At 40.2% G+C, this 19295-nt stretch overlaps 2 protein-coding genes across 2 annotated transcripts in view; one reads left to right on the forward strand and one right to left on the reverse strand.

The window, feature by feature from the left end:
* The window catches only part of RASSF6 (Ras association domain family member 6), a 90684-nt gene that overhangs the window by 50499 nt on the left and 20890 nt on the right, over nucleotides 1-19295 (reverse strand). The gene's annotated exons all lie outside the window — the stretch shown is intronic.
* LOC142409605 (interleukin-8-like) lies at nucleotides 10464-13825 on the forward strand. The gene is made up of 4 exons (XM_075501352.1): nucleotides 10464-10684; nucleotides 11458-11593; nucleotides 12335-12418; nucleotides 13002-13825. Exons 1-4 carry the CDS (start codon nucleotides 10522-10524, stop codon nucleotides 13030-13032), a joined length of 414 nt encoding a protein of 137 aa, XP_075357467.1. The 5' UTR covers nucleotides 10464-10521; the 3' UTR covers nucleotides 13033-13825.

The raw sequence follows: 19295 nt of genomic DNA on the forward strand, positions 1-19295 counted from the left end.
CCTTCTTTTCAAAACACAATTGCTTCCTTAATTTGAGTAAAGTACTGAAATTCACATGGACAACATATTTTATCAGATCATAATTTGGTCCAGTTTCTTTCCTTGAGACCACCTTTTTTTCACCTCACAAAAATAAGAATATCCAATATCCCAATAACTAAACCAAACACACTCTAGAAACGGATTCCTGAGGAATACTTGAGAGATTTCACTGATGACATTTGTTTATCTTCTGTTTTAAACACCTATGATTATTCTAGATGCATGAGGTTAGAAAGAAAAACAAGTAACTTCCAAAGTGCTTATTTTAATCCGGTGTTATTACAACTCTTATTGTCAGATACTTTCTCTTGTCATATTCTGAACAAATGAAATTTTCAGAAGAGCTTAAGTGACTTAGGTGACAATGCCTCAGTCATTTTAAGCTCATCATTTCCTGTTGAATGACTAGAGAAACTTTTCAGTACAGAATTAAGCATCTAAATTCCTTTAGCCAAACTGATAATGACAAAATCCTTTCAGAGAACAAGAGAAACTAGTTATGTCTTGCCTTCATAAGACACTGGCTAAATAACTTCATCAGAGTCATACCAAAATATAGTCCGTAAGATTGGGATGAAAACTTCCTGTAATTATGTTGGGTAAAAGTTTTTGCACAAGGCGTTTAAACTCAATGCAAAGAGCTGAATAGAAATTCTACATTCAGAGAGGGGGGGAAAAAAGTCTCTCTCTTTCGGGTTGGGGAGATGCCTGGCAATGCTGTATTGATTTCCACGTGCAAGCTCGGCATTGTTGCTTAAAACTAATATCCCATGAAGAAGTGCAAACAGAAAGTGATGGCTAATAATCACAATTTAAAGACATAATTAAAAATATACAGGAGCAGAAGTATGTTAGGGAATCCTGAAGTGCCACTGAGCGGACCGTGCAGAGATTTGGATTCCTTATGCAACGCTCTCATGTATTGGGAAACCTGTGTGCACAGAACCCCCATGTTGTGCTGGAGCGCACTTGTTCAGCACTCAGGCTGCTGGGAGCGCTCCTCTCCAATATAAAACCTGATCTGAAAGAGAACCAGAGCAGGACGTCTGTCAAGAAGAAAACTTCTGCACAGCAATGGATGGCAAATCTGTTGCTGTTGCTTTGGTTCTCTATCTGGTCTTAATGGCAGGCTCAGAAGGTAAGAAAATGGTTTCTTAAAACTCACATAACCAATGAATAAATATACATATGCAAATGCAAGTGGGCTTGTGCTATGTTAATGCTGACTTTTTGCAAGAGATGCGCATCTTCAATAAATTGTCATTCAGAAATAGAAAGTATCATTTGTATTTGCATCTGTTAGGATGCTGTGGCCACTTCTGGTGGTAAAATACCCTTCTGTCAGGAAATTAGTTTATTCCTATGCCATAATATTTGCCTAACCCTAGATTTTAAGAAATGTTTGAATTAAGACAGGACCTTTTTTCTAAATGTGGCCATACATCTCTTTTCCAAATGACAACTTTGTCCTATTTGTACTTTTATTCTTGGTAGGCAGATTGATGATAGTGCTTCCTCCAAGCAAGAATTATGCAATTTGCGGAAGAGAATAAAAAACATGAGCAGATGATCATGGCAGAAACTAGTAAACAATATGCGGACATCGTTAATGACGTTAACCTACTTTGTTCAAGTGATGCAATTTAGGTATAGAATCTGGTCAGGCACAAATGCGCTATGAAAACATCTAAGTATTTTCACTCAGAGATACAAGTTTAACTTTAAATGCATCTGCATACCAACAGCTCTGAAAATGTAACTGCTGCTGTTGTGCAGATGCAGGTAATTTTATGTCAAAGTCTTCAGCAAATGAGAGCGTCTGAGTAACGAGAATAAGGCTGACAGAAGGGAATGCTCTTTGCTTCATAGGAGCAAATAATGAGATTGTTCATTTACCCAGACATAGCTTATTTTTGTTCTACAGGTAAGGCTCTGGCGAAGACAGAGGAAAAAGGCTTCCAATGCCTGCACATAAGCACTCATTCCAAGTTCATCCCTCCCAAGGCTATTCAGAATGTGAAATTAAGCCAAAGAGGACCTCGCTGCAAAGATGTGGAAATCATGTGAGCACTTTTGCAAAATAGCATCTTGCTTTCAATAGGAGGAAGTGACTTGGCATTTCACACCCTAGTTGCTTACTTACTTTGCGTGGAATTACACATCCCCTGCAAAGCCTCACAGGCACTAAGTCTAAGGTATTAGGCCTTCTGTCTAAAGGAATGAGCTAATTTCCTGCCAATGTTACAAGCCAGTTACAGACAGTACTTTAAAAGTCTCTCTATGCTAGTATCTTAATTATGACCAACATCAGAGGAGAGAATTAGATCCCCATAACACATTCAAAGCACGATTAATAATTTAGACAATAAAGACAATCAAAGATACGATCTTGATCCCATTGACAGGAATGCAAGCCATTTCCACTAACTTGGTCTGCATGTGGCAAAGTTTGAAACGCCGTGAGTTATTCCCTATGTCAGAATTGCATATTGAGCACTTTCCTGTGCGAGGAGCGTGGAACTTAAATTGTAAACTCCTTGTGAGTACAAAGTAAAAGATACAGTAAGCTTCATTTAAACTCACATCAGGAAGTATTCACACGAACTGGATCAATGCATTCGCGTAAACAGAAGGCAGCTTTCAGGTTTTTATGCTTTCACTATGGTTTCATAAACAAGTAATACTTGTACAATCATACCCTCTGTGCAGCATTGTGTGTCATCCGGTTCCACCTCACTAGTAATTGGTAATTTCACCCAGGTTTGATTAAAAAAAAAAAAAGGTTTCCAAGATAATTAAGTTCCTGAAAGATCTGCTAAACTATGACCAGATAGGGAACAGAAACGAAATTAAAAAATCATCAGGCTCATTAAAAAGATTGCATCATAAACACCTATATTGACATCATTCATTAAAAAAACCCCAAACTTAAATGCCCAACTATAGAAAAAGTATAGGAAAACAATTTTTCCCTAGTTCTCTCAGAAATGCTAGCTGGAAAATATCAAACAAGTTTAATAACAAAAGTTCATACCATGTCCTCCAGTTACTTAATTGACAAATAGCTAAGATAAATTTCAAAACATGAGGAGAGTGGGAGGGATCCACCTAGCCTTAACGTCTTTGTTTCTTTCTTGGCAGAGCTACGCTGAAAGGCGGCAGACAAGTGTGTTTGGAACCCACTGCTCCCTGGGTCCGGCTCATTGTAAAGGCTATTTTGGCCAAGTAAGTTATCTTCCTACTAGAACAGCTTCAGTTGAAAGCTATTTTTAGAAGGCACTTTTTAATTTCTTGGCATGCAAATGTTCAGCCTTTTCAGGCATTAGTAATTCTTCCCAACGGTTCTCTCTAAATCTATATTTCTAAATGCCTGAGAATTAAAATTGTTTCCTAGCTTTGATACCTTCCCTGTGTGTTAAGCCTCCCAAAAGCCCACAGGTATGATGCACCTAAACATCCGCTGAGAGACAGCACAGTCTGGGTGCGTGTTTGACACTTCCGAAAATCAAGCTCTAAAAGACTCACTTCCTCCTCCTGGGTGTAATTCAGATGTACAGCTGGCATTTCTAAGCTTATTAGCTTTCACTGCTGCAAAAGGGGACAATCACGTCCCTGCTTTATCCAATTTGGACATAGGCATATGGAAGTCCTTTCTGTTGGAGCAGTACTTGTGCAAACACAGGATTTTTTTGTCTTTGCACATATGTCAATTGGTCGGTACAGTAAAAACAGGTCATTAACAACTTGTGAGCCCTGTAGCTATCTCTATCTGTGGTAGATCAAGGAGCTCAAGCTTAATGAATGTGTCTCAGTGCTGTAAGGACAAGAATAAACAAGAGGAAATTAGTTACCCTTAAATGGCCTTACTTAAAGTAGAAATAGAAAGGATACAATTAGTAAGCACATGAATAAACATATACTAAGGAAGAGTCTGTGTAGCTTTGAAGGAAGTCTTCTTTCACACACTTGTTACAGTTCTCTGAGGGTGACAACAAGCCTGTGGATGTGGAAGATCCCACAGGTACAGTCAAATTACCTTTCTGAAATCTTTTCACAACCCTCACCAAACATTAGAAATAATAAGGCTAAGAAAGAAGTCTCGGAAATGGATACATAACAGGTGAATACATAGAAATGAAGAACAGAACGAAAAGGTCAGCTTTTTTTTGATAAAGGGACATCACCCATGGATCCCTACACCAGCTTGTGTGGGGTCCTATTTGGTTTGGCATATCCACAAGTGGTCTGGGAAGGTCATTTGCTCCGAGTATGCTGAAGTATTCTGATGATACTAAATGAAAAGTAGTAAAGACTAGGCTCAACTAAAAGAACTGCAGAAGGACCTTAGGAGACTCATTGACTAGGCAATAAACTACCAGGTGAAATTGACTGTAGGAAACAGCCAAAGTGCCTGACGTCGGAAAAAATTACAAAGCTCATATAAAAATGAGGCATTCTAGGCTGACCATTAGCACATAGGAGAGAGATCTTGGGATTATGCTAGTTGTATGATAGGAGCATCAGATCAGGGCTCAGCAGTGAAAAAAACTTCAGAACCAAACCAAAAAAAACCAGAAACCCAACCCATCCAAACATAACAATACGAGTTACTAGGGCATGAAGAAGGATTAACTACTGAAATTTGTTATGCCACTGTGTAACTGTGAGGTTCACCCACATGCGGAGGAGCACTGTGCAACCCCTGGCTCCCATCTTCAAGAACACGCAGCAGAGCTGGGAAAGGCTGAAGGGAATGCCACAAAGATGAGCAAATGCTCCATACAAGAAGTGATGAAGCAAACCAGATCTCTTGCTTTCAAAAGTGAGCTACCTCTAGGTGGCCATGAGGTGGCCGTGAATTCACACCCATTTCTCCAGAAAAGAACCATCTTTGAGAAAGTGGCAGAGATTCTCCACCAGCCGCTCCTGACAGCTGTAGCAATGTGTTCTACAAAGATCAAAGATTACTTCATTTTCTATGAGTACCCAGAAAATAATTTTTTTGGCAGCATTACCTTTAAAATTATCTATGAGACATGCCACTCACTGGAATGGCGAATGCTGATGAAAATGTGACTGACCGAAGGAAACGAAGAGTGTTTGTAAGTGATTTCAGCTAAGCAGTATTTGACTGGGTGTACCTGCAGCACAGCTGCAAGCAAGTAAGCATGGACTGACACCTAAACTACCTCCTGTGAGGTGCCTCCCTATGTCTCATCGACAGTTCTAAGTCACGACCAGTCTCGGGGTAGCCTAATGACTATGAGTTAATGGCTTTCAGAAGGAAGCAGCTAAAATTAGAGATTCTAAATCACCTGTGTTATTTCTGGAGTGATATTTATTGTGCTGTAGTTTCCACTTATAGATAGGAAGATGCAGGCAGAGAGACACACCTGTACAAAAAGAAGTTTAGAAGTCATATTTCTGAAGAAAACAACACATTATTTATTTTAATATAATGGGAAATATTTTGCAATTTTTCTTCTCCCACATTAGTTCTACCTGACACCAAAATAGACCACTTCTTTTGCTTTGCAAAAGGATTTTGCAGCTTCCATATTTATTTTGTTAAATGTTACTGCTCAAGGGTCCAGGAGACTGCTTATAAGACTAAACATCGGTTTAATGTGTGAATTCCTGTTGCATTTATTGTTAATTTCCTTTTACCATCACAAAGGGTGTTAAAGATGTTTTCTCTTAATGATTTGCTGCACGTCATTTATGCCTGGCAATATAAATCTAGTTTCTGAGGACAGAAAGCACTAAAGTGCAGATTAGCAGCAATCACCAGACCAGAGATATGTGGTCAGAGCAATGGAGGAATGCAGGCAAAAATATCATGACTGCCCCGTGGAGTTTGATCTTCTGAGCCCCAGGGTGGGAGAGTGGGGTTTGGGGGATAGTCGCAGGCTAGACAGAACATCAGACTGCAAACAGACACCTAGGAAACTCTCAGGACAGTCTGGTTCTTGACAGGGATTGACCTCCACTGGAACCCCCAACCAGAGCAACTCTGGGTTCAAATCTGAATTCGTAAGCTGACTAAATACGATGATTGTTCTTTCCCACCGCTGCCTCCCCACATTTTGGTAACCAGTAAGATTTGACCTATCCAGCAGCTTGAGATCCAATGGATCAGCAAGTTTATATATAACAGCTTTCATGCAAAACAGATCTCATTTATAACACTAAACGGTGTATTTTTATTCAAGATTCAGATGTTTGCATTTTTGCACTTCTTTCACAGGCAGGATCCTGTGACTCCTACATCCACCTGAGCGCTACAGAGACACTCTCCATCTCTACGCACACCCTGCCGCGACGGCACTGCCAGGAAGTGTTCAGGCTAACATCTGCCAAGCTGCATTGGCTGGAGTTTAAGCAGACAGTAAGAGAACAGCAAGCGACATTTTAAGAGTCAGAGATGAATGCATGACGTATATTATGTCTACTGACCGCTTCTAATTTAACCAAAAATTCCTGGCACGAACTTCTTAAACCTTACCACGTGTTTCCTCCCACCACTTCCATATCTTATTTCCACAGTCAGAAAATGCTTCCTGCCAAACTCATGAAAGGGAAATGCAACTAAAGCAATAAACGCAGCCCTCATAGAGCAGGTAAAACCCCAGGTGCTGGTCCCTAACAATTCTCTAGTTGGACTTAGTGTCTCCTCTCTTAATACCTGGTAGATCAATTTTATTTTTAATATGAATATTTGTTAATATTTGCTAATCTTTCATGTTAATATTACAATGAATATTAATGTGTCATTTTCTAGTATTACTAGATACCTTATATTAATACTGTCAATGACTTTTCATATTGAATTAGATCAAATGAAACATTTCATTTAACCTATAACATTTTTAACTGAAAGCTACGATACAGAATTGACTGTTTTCAAGCAGAGCTGAAACATGTATCATAAATAAATATGCAGTCACATAAATACATACTTATACTATTATATTTAAAAATAGATAAATTAAAAGACAAATCAGCTAAAAAGCTGTACTACTATTTTGTCATTCCAGAAGAATTCAGGAAACCCCAGCACTGACAGTGAACTGACTAAGGGTACATGACCATCTATATTTAGACACATAGGTTTGAAAAAAAGTCACAAACTGACCTAAGCTTTTCTCCTTTCTTTGCTATCACTTCCTCATGTGGCAAGTCAAAACCCAGATGTTTAGGAGACATTCTGCTTTTTACATATCTGCTCCCTGCGCTCTGCCTCACTGTAAACTTCCACAAGTGTTTGCACAACATCGTGCCCAGTTTCTGAGCAGCGGAAGCTATTATTTCCCAGCCCCTGTATTTGCCCCTTCTGCTCTCCGTGGGTCAAGTGGAACGGCAGGCGAATGCCAAGCCCTTTGTGGGGAAACAGAGGTGGCTTCAGAAGGCAGAGCGGGATTTTTTCCCTGGGGAACAACAGTAGGCTGGTAGAGAGGACGAACAGGGGACCCAAGTTGACAGAGTTCACCTTGCGCAGTCTGAACCCTTGTTCCAGCGAAAGCTTTGTCTCCTGGGCCTTTGAGGTCTTGTGTGCACAACTTCTCAAGCGAGAGGTTTGAATTTGTCTAAAACAAGACGGATTCTTAATTTTCTTAGAGAGAGTAACTTTATCAGCCCAGCAGCTGGAGCATTCCTCTGGAACTGAGGCGACTCAAAACAGTAAGGGACTGGAGACTAGCTCTCCCCCGTCCCTCATGATGGTCATGTGTACGAGAGTACACATGAATCCCCCTCACTGTGTCCCTTGTGTTTAGGTGTCCTTTGCCACATGCAAAGACTCGAAACAATCCCAGTCAAGATCCCAAAAGATTCCCTTTTGACTTTTGTGTTCATTAGACAAGACAATGAGTCATGAAAAAGAAAACCCACTAGTTTCCATCCAGCAGCACGGAGAACACATCCTATATGCTGCCTTAAAACACAGGCAAGGGAGGTATTTACTTCCCTTTCAGCGGTCTTTCAGTAATCAGACTATTGCATAACCATTGTTTTGTTCATTGCAAGCATGGTTTTAACAGGGTTAACCATGGAAAGTCTCTGCTTGCGGCAGTATCAGCTCACTCAGTGATGTTATCCTTCAAAAGGAGCAGCAATTCCATTTGCACAAGTCATCTCTGATGGCTGGCAGGAAAACACATGCTGCCAAAATCAGATAATGGATTTGGAGTTCCCATAGGCAGGGGCTGGGACGAGATCCTGAGCAAAGTGTTGAAGGGATGTAGGGAGAACTTGGGCGAAGCACGGCACTCCCAGGAACACAGGCTTGGAGTGCCTGGCCTTCGGGCTTGATCTCATGTCTCAACTTGTTTATGCCACTATCGTCTCTATTACACCCCCTTCACACAATCCCGATGAAACTGGGTCACATCAGAGAAAACGTGGAGGTAGAGGAGATGCTTTAGCTCTCAGAAAACATAGTGGATTTTTATTTCATTACAAACATCCCGCTCTTTTAGACAGATACTTACTCATAGCTCAGGGGCAGGGTTAATCTTATAGGTGGAGTCGGCTGTTGTCTTCACTTTTGGCCTGGGGATTTCTGCAGACCTGTTACTGCCACAGTCAGGAAATAGCTGAGTCTAGCGGTAAGGAGGACAAGCAGTCACTGGTTTTACTTGGGGATTTGAGGGGGAATTTCCTTTTTTTGCCTCGGACATTAATGACATTTCAGCAGACACCGAAATTAGATAATAAAGCTGCAAACAGTAACTAAGAAAAGTGGGATCCCTAATCAAATTTTAGTTCCCCTGTGTGTGCGCATACATATGTAGAGACGCAGAGAGACAGAACCCAAAAGAAAAGAATCAGTAAAACCTTGTTCCAAGTAAACTTTTTAAAGCTCCAACATCTACAACCTAACACCAGTGAAACCACTCTGTTAATTTAACATAACATATACAATGTAATACAACATAAACAATAAAACATAACCTTCAGTACTTGCTAAAATCCTCTCCTTTTTCAGGCCTTCTGAGAACTAAATGTATTTTTCAGTAAAGCTCTCTAAGACATATAGCTAAGGAGAAGGACCATTAGGAGTCAGAAGCGGTATCTTTTGTTGACTTAATACTCGGTAAGAGGTAGGAGAGACAAACTTGGAGATATCTTTTCTTGGGTCAGCTGGCATAGTGATGGGAAACGGATTAATTTTCATCACAAAGTTCCTTTTATCAAGTAAGTTAATGACAAATGGTACACAGTAAACCATAATAAATTATGGGCAAACTATTAAATTATTACTATAAACAAATTATAATGCTTTACGTGCTAAAGATAATGAGGTTTTACAAACTCCTCAGAGTTGGGGTAGAAGTACCTCTATAAATCCACAGGTCACAGAAACATGAAGCTTTGAGGGTGGAGATGACAAGCAGCAAAAGTCATCATGGTCAAAAGGACAACGTTTTTATGGCACCAAAACAGAGTGGCTTCTCTTAATCACAGGCACTCCCGATGGGGCAAAAACCCAAATCTTCATTTAAGCAACAGATCAGCATTTGAGCCCAAGTCTTCCCTTGAAATTGTCTCCCTCGCAAGGTAATACCTCTACCAGCCACAGCAAATAAACACTCGGCATTCATGCAACAAGGTTCTTTAACAGAAATGTCTATAGCAGTGCCATAATACTTCGTGTTATTTCCCTTTGCTAAGACCTAGGGTTACAGTCACTGAAAAAGATTACACTGAAAAAGGAAACAAAAGCAGCTGCGTTCAGCAGGTCATGCTATTTAGTTTGCATACAAAGTTTCTTCTGTTTACCATCCATTAACATGAGTGACATGAAAAATGCAGGCATGATTTTCAAAGCCGTTCAGAATTTAATATCTGCTTCCCACAGGAAGCTTTGCATGCTGCAGCCTCAATTCCTGTACTGAACAAATAGTATTAGAGATGAATTTACTTTGTAAGACACTACTTGAACAGAAAAAAAAGAACAAGAAATTAAAATCATTACCATCAAAATAATGCTGAGGTAGAATCCTGACCCCAGCGAAAAAGCTTTTCAGTGATTTCAGCACTGCCCGATTTCCACTCCAGTGGCTTAAAATCAGGTAAGTAGAAGCTATCACCATAAATGAAGATAAGAAATTAAATATCTCAAGTCTAGTTCTGGCGTCCCTATGAAGTACAGTTATTACCCTGAAGAAAATAATAAAAAGTAATAATAAAAACGTAACTGAAACCATCATAAAGTTATATTACTAAATAAGGGTATGCATTAGAAAAAGCGCAAAATTTACAAAAGTCTACAAAAGAAATTGGAATGCATGGCTATTACTTACATATTTTAATAAATTAATACATTATATCACTCTCAGGAGAATAAGTCCTCGTCATCTAGGAAGGCATTGCACAACAGTCATGTGACTCATTTTTACTGCATCTGGGAAATTCCTCTAACGCAATCTACATGCTAGCAGAGCACACACGCTGGGTGCAAAATGGTATATAAGCAAGATGGATCGCCCAGACCAGGCATCGGCAATCCTCCGGGACAAGAGAGGTCACTGCTCCACAGAACCCCAGCTAAACGATCCAGCGACAAACTCCTGTCTAATCATGAACGGCAAACTTGTGGCTGTCCTGGCTCTCTTCCTGATTTCAGTGGCTATGTCTCAAGGTAAGTAAATCCCTTCCAAGGTCCCCATGGCTGTAGTATTGTCTAGGCATCTGCTGAGATGCTTGCCCTTGCAGAGAGGTAGCTTTATTATTGGTTTCAGCAAAGTAGTTTCTTTCGAGATATTTTCAGCAACTTCTCTTCAGTCAGAAATCTACCTCGTAGCCCTTGTACTGAAGAGTTACTGACATCTTGTGGGAAAAATTTTAAGGATGCAACTTAAATTTGCTTTGTTTCTATGTTTCACTTGAAGCGTATGCAGCTAGAGACAGGATCTTCTTCTTAAGTGTTTGAATGTTTCTCTCCCTTCCCACACAAAGAACAGCTTGTGATCTCTTATTTGTTACTTAATGATCATACAGACTCAAGCAAGTAATATACGGCTGGGAACGGAGAACAAACAATATGAACAGAGAAGCATGGACAAGCTTCTAATTACTGAAAAAATCTAGGGCTCTGTCTTCTGTATGGTCGCCAGTTTGTTGATCCAGATATTAAAACGATGCAACTAACCATACAGTGTGGTCAGTACAAGTAACCATGAAATCCATGGATTTATTTCAAAAAGATGTGTTAATTTAGTTTTAAATGTATTTGGGCATCAGCTCCTCTGCAACAAATAAGCAACTGATCTTTATACTGTGAGGTTTAGGCAGCTTGGACAAATGCAGTATTTTAATTGAGAATGTTGTTAAAATAGAGCAGTCGTGCTTTACGTCTGATACAGTGATGGTAAGACCGCCTCTCAGACCACGATCTTCCTTTTCTGCTCACAGGTAGGGCCCTGGCAAGGATGGGAACCGAGCTCCGGTGCCAGTGTGTAGCCACTCATTCGAAGTTCATCCCTCCTAAATCCATTCAAGATGTGAAGCTGACACAGAGCGGCCCCCACTGCAAGAACGTTGAAGTCATGTAAGTAGCTCTGCAAGAGCCTCCCTCTTCTTCACCTGCACTCTGCTGCTGCTGCTGCTGCCGCTGCAGGGGCTTTTACACTTCATGACAAGTATGACAGTTAGGAGGCTGACATGATGTAGTCGGATTCAGTTATTCTTTTGAGAGAGATGATTTTAAGTAATACACCATGTTTTTCATCGTCTCTATGACCTTACGTATTCCTGAACTGATCATTATTTATCTGTCATGGGACATATTAAATATTTCTGGTGAATACACAAGGTAATAACATAGTTTAAATCCTGCATTTATTAGGCAGGCAAAACTCCCATTAAAACAGCCTGCATCAGTCGTACTTAAGAAAAATAAAGTTCCCACAAGCAGATTTAGGGAAACAATGAAACTAATCTGGACTTGAATAGCGTGGAGGAGGGACTAAAATGTTGAAACCCTTACACTGCTGAAACACCTTTTCACCACTGGAGGTTTCAATCGCTGTGTAAGAAAGCTTTACTAATGTAAACAAATTCAAACCAAGTACCCATAGATATTGAAAAAGATTTTTGGGAATGTGTAACTGCTTCGACAGCAGGCACACAGACTCACACAACTTCTGGAACAGTTGTGGAACACGCAAGTCTAACCTAGAGCAGTTGGGATGAATTTATACTATCTAATCTAAAAATGCAATATTACATTCTGTGAATAAAACAAATCCATTTAGTATTTCCTGACTTTTCTTTATTCCTTGTTTTGCAGAGCTACTCTGAAGGATGGCAGAGAGGTGTGCTTGGAGCCCACTGCTCCCTGGGTACAGCTGATCATAAAGGCAATTTTGGCCAAGTAAGTCCTACTCCCTCTCAATTTGGGCAGTTGAGTGGTAAACCTCCCAAAAAAGCCAATTTGTAGGATTTCTTAGTGACACTTTCCATTTTCTCTTAATCAGATTTAAAGAACAAGGAAACTTGCTGCTTAATTATAGAATTAGTCTTTCTGACTCTGCTGCAGGGTCCTCGTTCAAGCCGATACCTCAGTACTAAACCTTTGAGTAACGGCAACTCCATCTGGAGGGAAAGGAACACAGAAGTGTTTGGCTCCCTTTGAAAAATGAGGCTTTAAAAAATTAATCTTCCCCTTACTTACAATAGCATATGTTAATAATTCCTATTTCCGAGTTAATGAGTTTCTTGATGCAAGTAAATGCAGAAACTCATGCTGCACAAGTTTCCTAGCTGGGCACCAGATCTGCACACACTGGGATTTCAGTAATTGCTTTTGAAACATCGACTTTATTCTCTCTATGCCTCAGGATAGCACATAGAGTTGGAAACAGACCACTTGTCCTTAACTGTTCGTGCAATGCTAAGCAATGATAACTGTTCTTGAACCTCCTTTTAAATTATCCTCTTCCCTCACCTCTCAACAGGGCTCAACTCAATTCTGACTCACCACTCTAAGAAACACCAGGACAGACAAAATCTGGGAACTGCTCCTGCTCCTCCGTTGAGAGAAACATTCGGGAAAAGCATCATTCAGGCAGTGTACCACCTTCCACCTCCTGCATCAGTGCTATTATGTTAATTATGGATGGGTTTATTTATTTATTTATTTATTTAACTGCATCTATTTAAGAAAGTCTTTCAAAATGGTCAGTGTTGTCTGTGGAACATGCTTTCATTGACACTGAAGACACTGAACAGGAAAAGTGGTTTGCTAAAGGAAATGAAGAACCCTTGGCAGCCACTTCAGCCAAACACAGCTAGTTAAGTGCAGTGCACTTACAGTACAGCTTATTTACACTAAGCCTTTACTATTTTGCTAGTAAACCAGCAAACCGGTAATTCCTCCTGCTCCCCTGGAGCGCACTAGTATGTTGTGTCAACAACAGTTTCCTGAACCACAGTCAGCCTGTGGCTAGACTGTGAACTGTGATTTCTGACTTTAAAAATCTAGCCTACCGAATCTGTAAGACAGTGGGTCTGGTATTTATTTATTGTGATTTCCACGGTATTTACAAATGTATTTATTGAGTAGTTTCTATACAAGAGAGAAAATGGTGATAATTTATTTCATTTCTACTGCATTTTCCATTCCTACTATTCATTTCTTAAGAAATATTCACAATCTCATTGCTCTGTACAAGGACTTAGTTGTATGTCTAGCTAATGGAAAAAACTGCATCTTACATACACAGAATTTGCTTGTGAGAGTGTAATTATTCCTAACAATGTATTATTAAATGTTTTCTACAAAAAATCTGCCTGTTATCTGTTTGCTGTTTTACATTTTCATTTGCTTTATTTGGAAACAGTCTGCTTCATTTTTGCCAGCTCAGCCTGATTTCTGGAACTGAAATGAAAACGTTTAGTACATGGTACCATAACTCACCCTGTTATGGTAACCTGACATTACTGAATGCAATAACAAACTTTTAGGGCAGGGTTAAATGCTCAGTCTCCTCTCTTCAGGCTATTCCCCATCCTTGGGACTAGTGGGCTGTAGGGCAAGGCTCCTTATTTAAGTACCTTGCAGACAAGCGAATTTTACCCTCAGATGCCTAAACACTGCCAGTATTCAGATCAGCCCCAGAGTTGTAAATCTTTACTACATCAAAAGGCCGCTCTTTTACTGTCAAAACGGGAGTTTGTGACCTTTACTTTGGGTACCCAAATATCAAGCATTTGCCCTTGTGTAACAACTGCTTCCTATTCCGATCCCTGAAATGGAGAGTGCTGAGTACATGATGCCTGCCTCTTCTAAAAGGCCCGGCTATTCCTCCCTGTCATGCACAGGCACTGATGCTCAGCCCCTTTGCAAGAGAAGCACTCATCCCGCATATGAACACCAAGGAAGGATTCTGGCAGATAAGCTGGGATGCTTCATACTGTTACCACCCCATCTCCTATCCCACGGGGGCTGTTGGAGAGCACAGCTCTCATGGGTGTAACACGTCTTCCCATAGGAGCCCCAGTGCAGTTCATAAGACAGTAGTATAAAACATCCATGCTTAACAATTCTCTGAAATCATCAGCTCAGAGTGCAACGGCAGCCAAATGAAAGCCAGCGACATGTTGGGCATCTTCAGGAAGGAACTGAGAATAAGAGAGAGAGGGCATAGGTGTAAAGCCTTTTGCTTTAGTGTATACCTGTTTATTTGAGGCATGCACACTTTTATTTCACTTTTACCTATGGTCTAGATAGTCTTAAAGCAGCAGAAGGATTTTTGCCAGGTAACTTTGTGATCATAAAATAAGAGAGCTGTCCTTGGCTTGCTTCTTCTTGAAGACCCCTCGCAGTAAGACTGATGTCAGTCCTCTCCTCGACCCATATTATTCTGGCATCAGTTTGAGGCGTTCAGCCACTTGAACGCTAAACAATGTGCCCTGTGGCCCTCCAGTTATCAGGCCATGCAGAAGCCATAGGAGAAAACTGCACTCTTTGAAAACATGTAGACTATTTAGTAAGCGTCTTTGTGTGTGTGTGTGTGCGCACGTGCATGCCTGTGCAACATACCAGAAAGCTGACCGGGAAGTGAGTAAGTCAGGACATTTGCACCACAATAAAAGGAAGGACCCTGAGATTTCACTGCAGCTAACTACATGTTCTTGTCCATCTTCTCCTTTTCCCAATCTCATGTAAACTTCTGTTCCCCTTGGCCACTTCATTTAGCATCTAAATTGTATTTCTGCAACCCTGTCAGAAGGCCATTCCGTGTTACAGCTGCCATTCATGTGTATTCATCACACACCATTCATTTCTCTACTGCCCTCCTTGCAATTAAATGTAGCAGAGGTGTTTACATGTCCTTTCTGTCCTCAGCTATTTTCTTGGTCGCTTAATTCATTTTCCTTCCAAACCACCTTCCCTTCCTTCTTTCACCAGCAATTTCAGTTTGGGGGCAAGAGGACAGTAGCCATAACCAAACAACCAAGCAACAACCTCGTGTCATTTCCTTATCCTCAAACTCCCCCTCCCATGCCTGGTTGCTGTAGTTCTGGTCTTGTATCGAGAGCTTTTTCAATCATGAACTGTAATTTGTTCCCTCGACTTTCAGTGTTACTGTTCCTACAATACCGAAAGTATATTTCTCTCTAATGTATAAATGCTGCAAACCATAGAGGAAGTCATTGAAAGAAATACTGGAAAGTCCCTGAAAAATACTTTTAACTCTTCCTTAGAAGAAAAAAGAATGCAAACACTGGTTTGCTGGCCTCCACTTCTCTGTCTGTGCTGAATATTGACTAATACAAACATCCTGGTTATGTATCAGGTGACAGATGCATTATCCATGCTTTACTTGCTTTTGTTTATGGATTGCTTCCCATCCTGGAAATGATTGCATTTATTATGTTGTTATCACATAACATGGGAAAATCCCGGGAAAATTACACATAGCACTGGCTTGATGTTGCAGACTTGTTCCAAGCGTTGCATTTATTCTTGTTTACAAGAGGGTATTATGAGCGACTCCACAGGAAACGGATCCTTTGGAAATTATATAGACTGCCATGGAAACTTCTGGGTCAGCAAATAGGCACTTTGTTTCTGCGTGCAAAAGCGAAACAAGACTTTTGCCATCTATAAAAATAAGCCTGAGATCTCTGTTATTGAAAACCATCGTGAAAATTTATTTTTAATATTACCTGCAGGTAATTATTTTTAATAATAACTATTAGTGCCAGTCAGTGCACAGATGACTTCACAATTTCTGTGGATTCCTAGAAAGGAAGACACTATGCGTGGAAGAATCTGGAAGGTGGGCTGAGAATCTAAGCGCGATTCGGAAATTACAAAAGGAATAAGCTGTTTTCTTTAGTCAAATCTAATGCTTAGCAAGAGTTCAACTGAAAATTTTGTACTATGACAGCTGCGTATCTACAGTACTTAAAATGCAATTTCTTCAAACCCATCATACTTTTGGCCTGCTCAGCATCTTGTGACAATGACTTCTACCGTTTAATCACACACTATAGAATTACATGTCTGGCAGCTTTCAATATAACATGTTGAAAGCAACATGATTTTCTCATATTTTCTCTTTTTTTTCCCCATAATTCCTTTCTAAATGCATCCTAAAACTCTAGTCGCCTTTTTGAATGCCATAAGACATGGTGCACAGTTCTGTAAAAACATCAGACCTGTGACACCCAGATGTATTTCCTCAGTGACAATAGCTAATTTACAACTCCTTCTGTGCATATACAATTAGGTTACAGCTATAACTAGGCTCACGGATACTAAGTTTCATCTGTCCTTTCATGAAACAGGCAGCACTGTGACATCTTTCTACAACTTCCTGCAGGCAGATTTCAACATAGCTACGCTCAATAATTTTGCATCATTAACAAATATCTTTTTTTTTTAAACAATTATCAACCTCTGACAGGTCCAACTATCTTATTCCACGAAAGCTAAAATTCACAAGGAATGTGATCAAATTTTTTGGAAAAAAAAAGTCATACTAGGTTGACCAGACCCACTTGCCTGTATCTCCACGGACTCAGCCAACCACTCTAGCAGGTAAGTGAAGTAAGATTTTTCCCTCCAAAGGGCGCATTGGCAACTCCAGTATCAGTCTATCAATTTCTCCTATTCCTTACTGGAATATAAGCAAACTGGGGAAGATCTAATATTTTTTTCTTCTGCAGAGTGCTATTTTTCATACATATACACCTTATAAAAATCTGTAGAAATAAGAGGTCATTAGACAAGTAGCTTGTTTTGAGAGCACATTTGGACCCAGTTAATCACCCTACCTCCAAATGAGCCTTCAGTTTTTGAGAAGGCAGCGGAAAGAGGAGAGTTAAGCAGCTTTTCTGACTCAGCTGATACAAAATGCCAGAATGCCCAAACCAATTTTTAAGCACTGAAGCAACACTCACACTGAGCTCCTGAGATTAATGATTTCTAGCTTTTCCTTGCAACTATTTTCCAGAATGATGAAAGCTCCATAGCTCATAAGAGGACAAATGAACAACTCCACCCTCTTAGCCTGGCTTTTTAATTAAAGATATATATTACATGATTCCACAGAAATAATGAGACTTCAAAAATACTGACAAATTCTTCTTATCCTCCTCTTTTTTTGAGGTCACATTTTTTTCAAGATTGCAAGCAGACAAGAGAATCAGAATTCAACTGTCCATGCTAAAACCAAAATGTCAATAAAATTGTAAAAGCTTGAAATACTCATCACTTCTATTTACCTTTAGGGAACTCCTCTGTAAATGTTTCTATCGTATTTGTTGGCCTTTTTATTACATAAGTATATCATGGAAAAGGGAGCCTTCTCTCATATCCAGGGGCATGGATACGCATCTCATCTTTTTCTCTGCCACCAAGTCAGGGCAATGAGTGTATTTATGGTTCTTGGATTCATATCTGTTCTTTCTTGACAGTTTTGTTTTGCTATGAAAGTGGGATCAAGACACGAGTGTGAAAATGCTGAGAGGATCTTGAATGAACTACTAGAATTCCCAGGATTAAGAAAGAAAAATGCCAGGCCCCTGGGCTCCTGCTCACCCCTCTGCCCTCTGAACTACGCTTGTGTCTGTGACAGCCTGTGCAGATCACCTTGATGGGACAAACAAGATGAAAAGGCTGCGTTTGCTCCACAGGGGATGCAAGCCCAGAGTTTCAGGGGGTTGACTTGAGCATGCTCCCTGTAATAGAGCTGAGGGGTGCTTGGCCTTTGGGTTTGTGCTCAAGCCTCTGCCACCTAAGCTACTTTCTTATTTATTTAATCTCATTCTACTGTCTTCTTATCACAGGACGGTTGGCAAATTAAAGAAATTGGGCGGTGCCAGGAAGAATTTCCCTCCGGGAAATGGTGAATGACTTAAGAGAAACTAAAACATAGGCAGACAATAAACATTAAATCCGAGAAATGGAAACTTTTTTTTTAAACTATTTGCAGTGTATTCTTTCCTTTTTTACTGTTTTATGAAGTGTAGGACACATATATGAGGCATACATTTGCCTGTCCTCGAGACTACCATCTCTCTTAGAGTTCTGCTAGCGTATATTCAAACTATAGCAATCTTCAGCAGTGATTACTGCTAACTTTTGACAGGACTTTTTATGTCTCCCTTTGTAGTGACTTTTTAAAATCCAAATAAGAAGGAACACATACATTTTGTGAAAACAAACTTTGTCCTCTTCCATTCACTTGAAGAAAGCTCTGTTTATGGCTATGAAGCACCAATAACACCAAAGCACTAACAGAAGACATTCTTGCCCCATTAGCTGAATGCTAAAGCATTCAGTGGCAGATTTCATGAATGGTAAGACTGGACATGCTAGTGAAAGCCTGGATCGCATGTGTTTCTTTTTACTTGATGCAGAACTTCTATAAGGAATAAGACTGCAGGAGAATGAGCCACTACATGGGGGCAAAGCACAAGCATCAAGGAAATTAATGCCACAGTCAAAAGGCAAGGTCTTCTAATGGAAAGCCAGTACCTATTTACCGGTATTCAGGAAAGCACTGCCACCTGCTATAATGGGAGATAGTTAATGAGTACATACACAACAGATGAGTCCCCTCTGTTCTCCCTTTGGTCAGGCTTTCACAGAAGTAAAGGAGAAGCGATATATACCAAGCACAGGAAAGGACCAAAGACCAGATCTTGAAACATCACCTGCCCCCACCCAATCTTGGACACGGGACAGAACTGTTGCAGTATTCCTTCCCATACAGAGACTTCCAGGGTGAAACCCT

Source organism: Mycteria americana, chromosome 4 (assembly GCF_035582795.1).
Source record: "Mycteria americana isolate JAX WOST 10 ecotype Jacksonville Zoo and Gardens chromosome 4, USCA_MyAme_1.0, whole genome shotgun sequence".
NCBI classification, from domain to species: domain Eukaryota; kingdom Metazoa; phylum Chordata; class Aves; order Ciconiiformes; family Ciconiidae; genus Mycteria; species Mycteria americana.

What these genes read in the sequence shown, in the direction of transcription:
- LOC142409605 (XM_075501352.1), top strand. Translation starts at nt 10,522, where the DNA reads ATGGATCGCCCAGACCAGGCATCGGCAATCCTCCGGGACAAGAGAGGT. An exon ending in TGCAAGAACGTTGAAGTCAT is followed by an intron (nt 11,594 to 12,334) that starts GTAAGTAGCTCT and finishes CTTGTTTTGCAG; the next exon opens with AGCTACTCTGAAGGATGGCA. An exon ending in ATAAAGGCAATTTTGGCCAA is followed by an intron (nt 12,419 to 13,001) that starts GTAAGTCCTACT and finishes ACCTCTCAACAG; the next exon opens with GGCTCAACTCAATTCTGACT.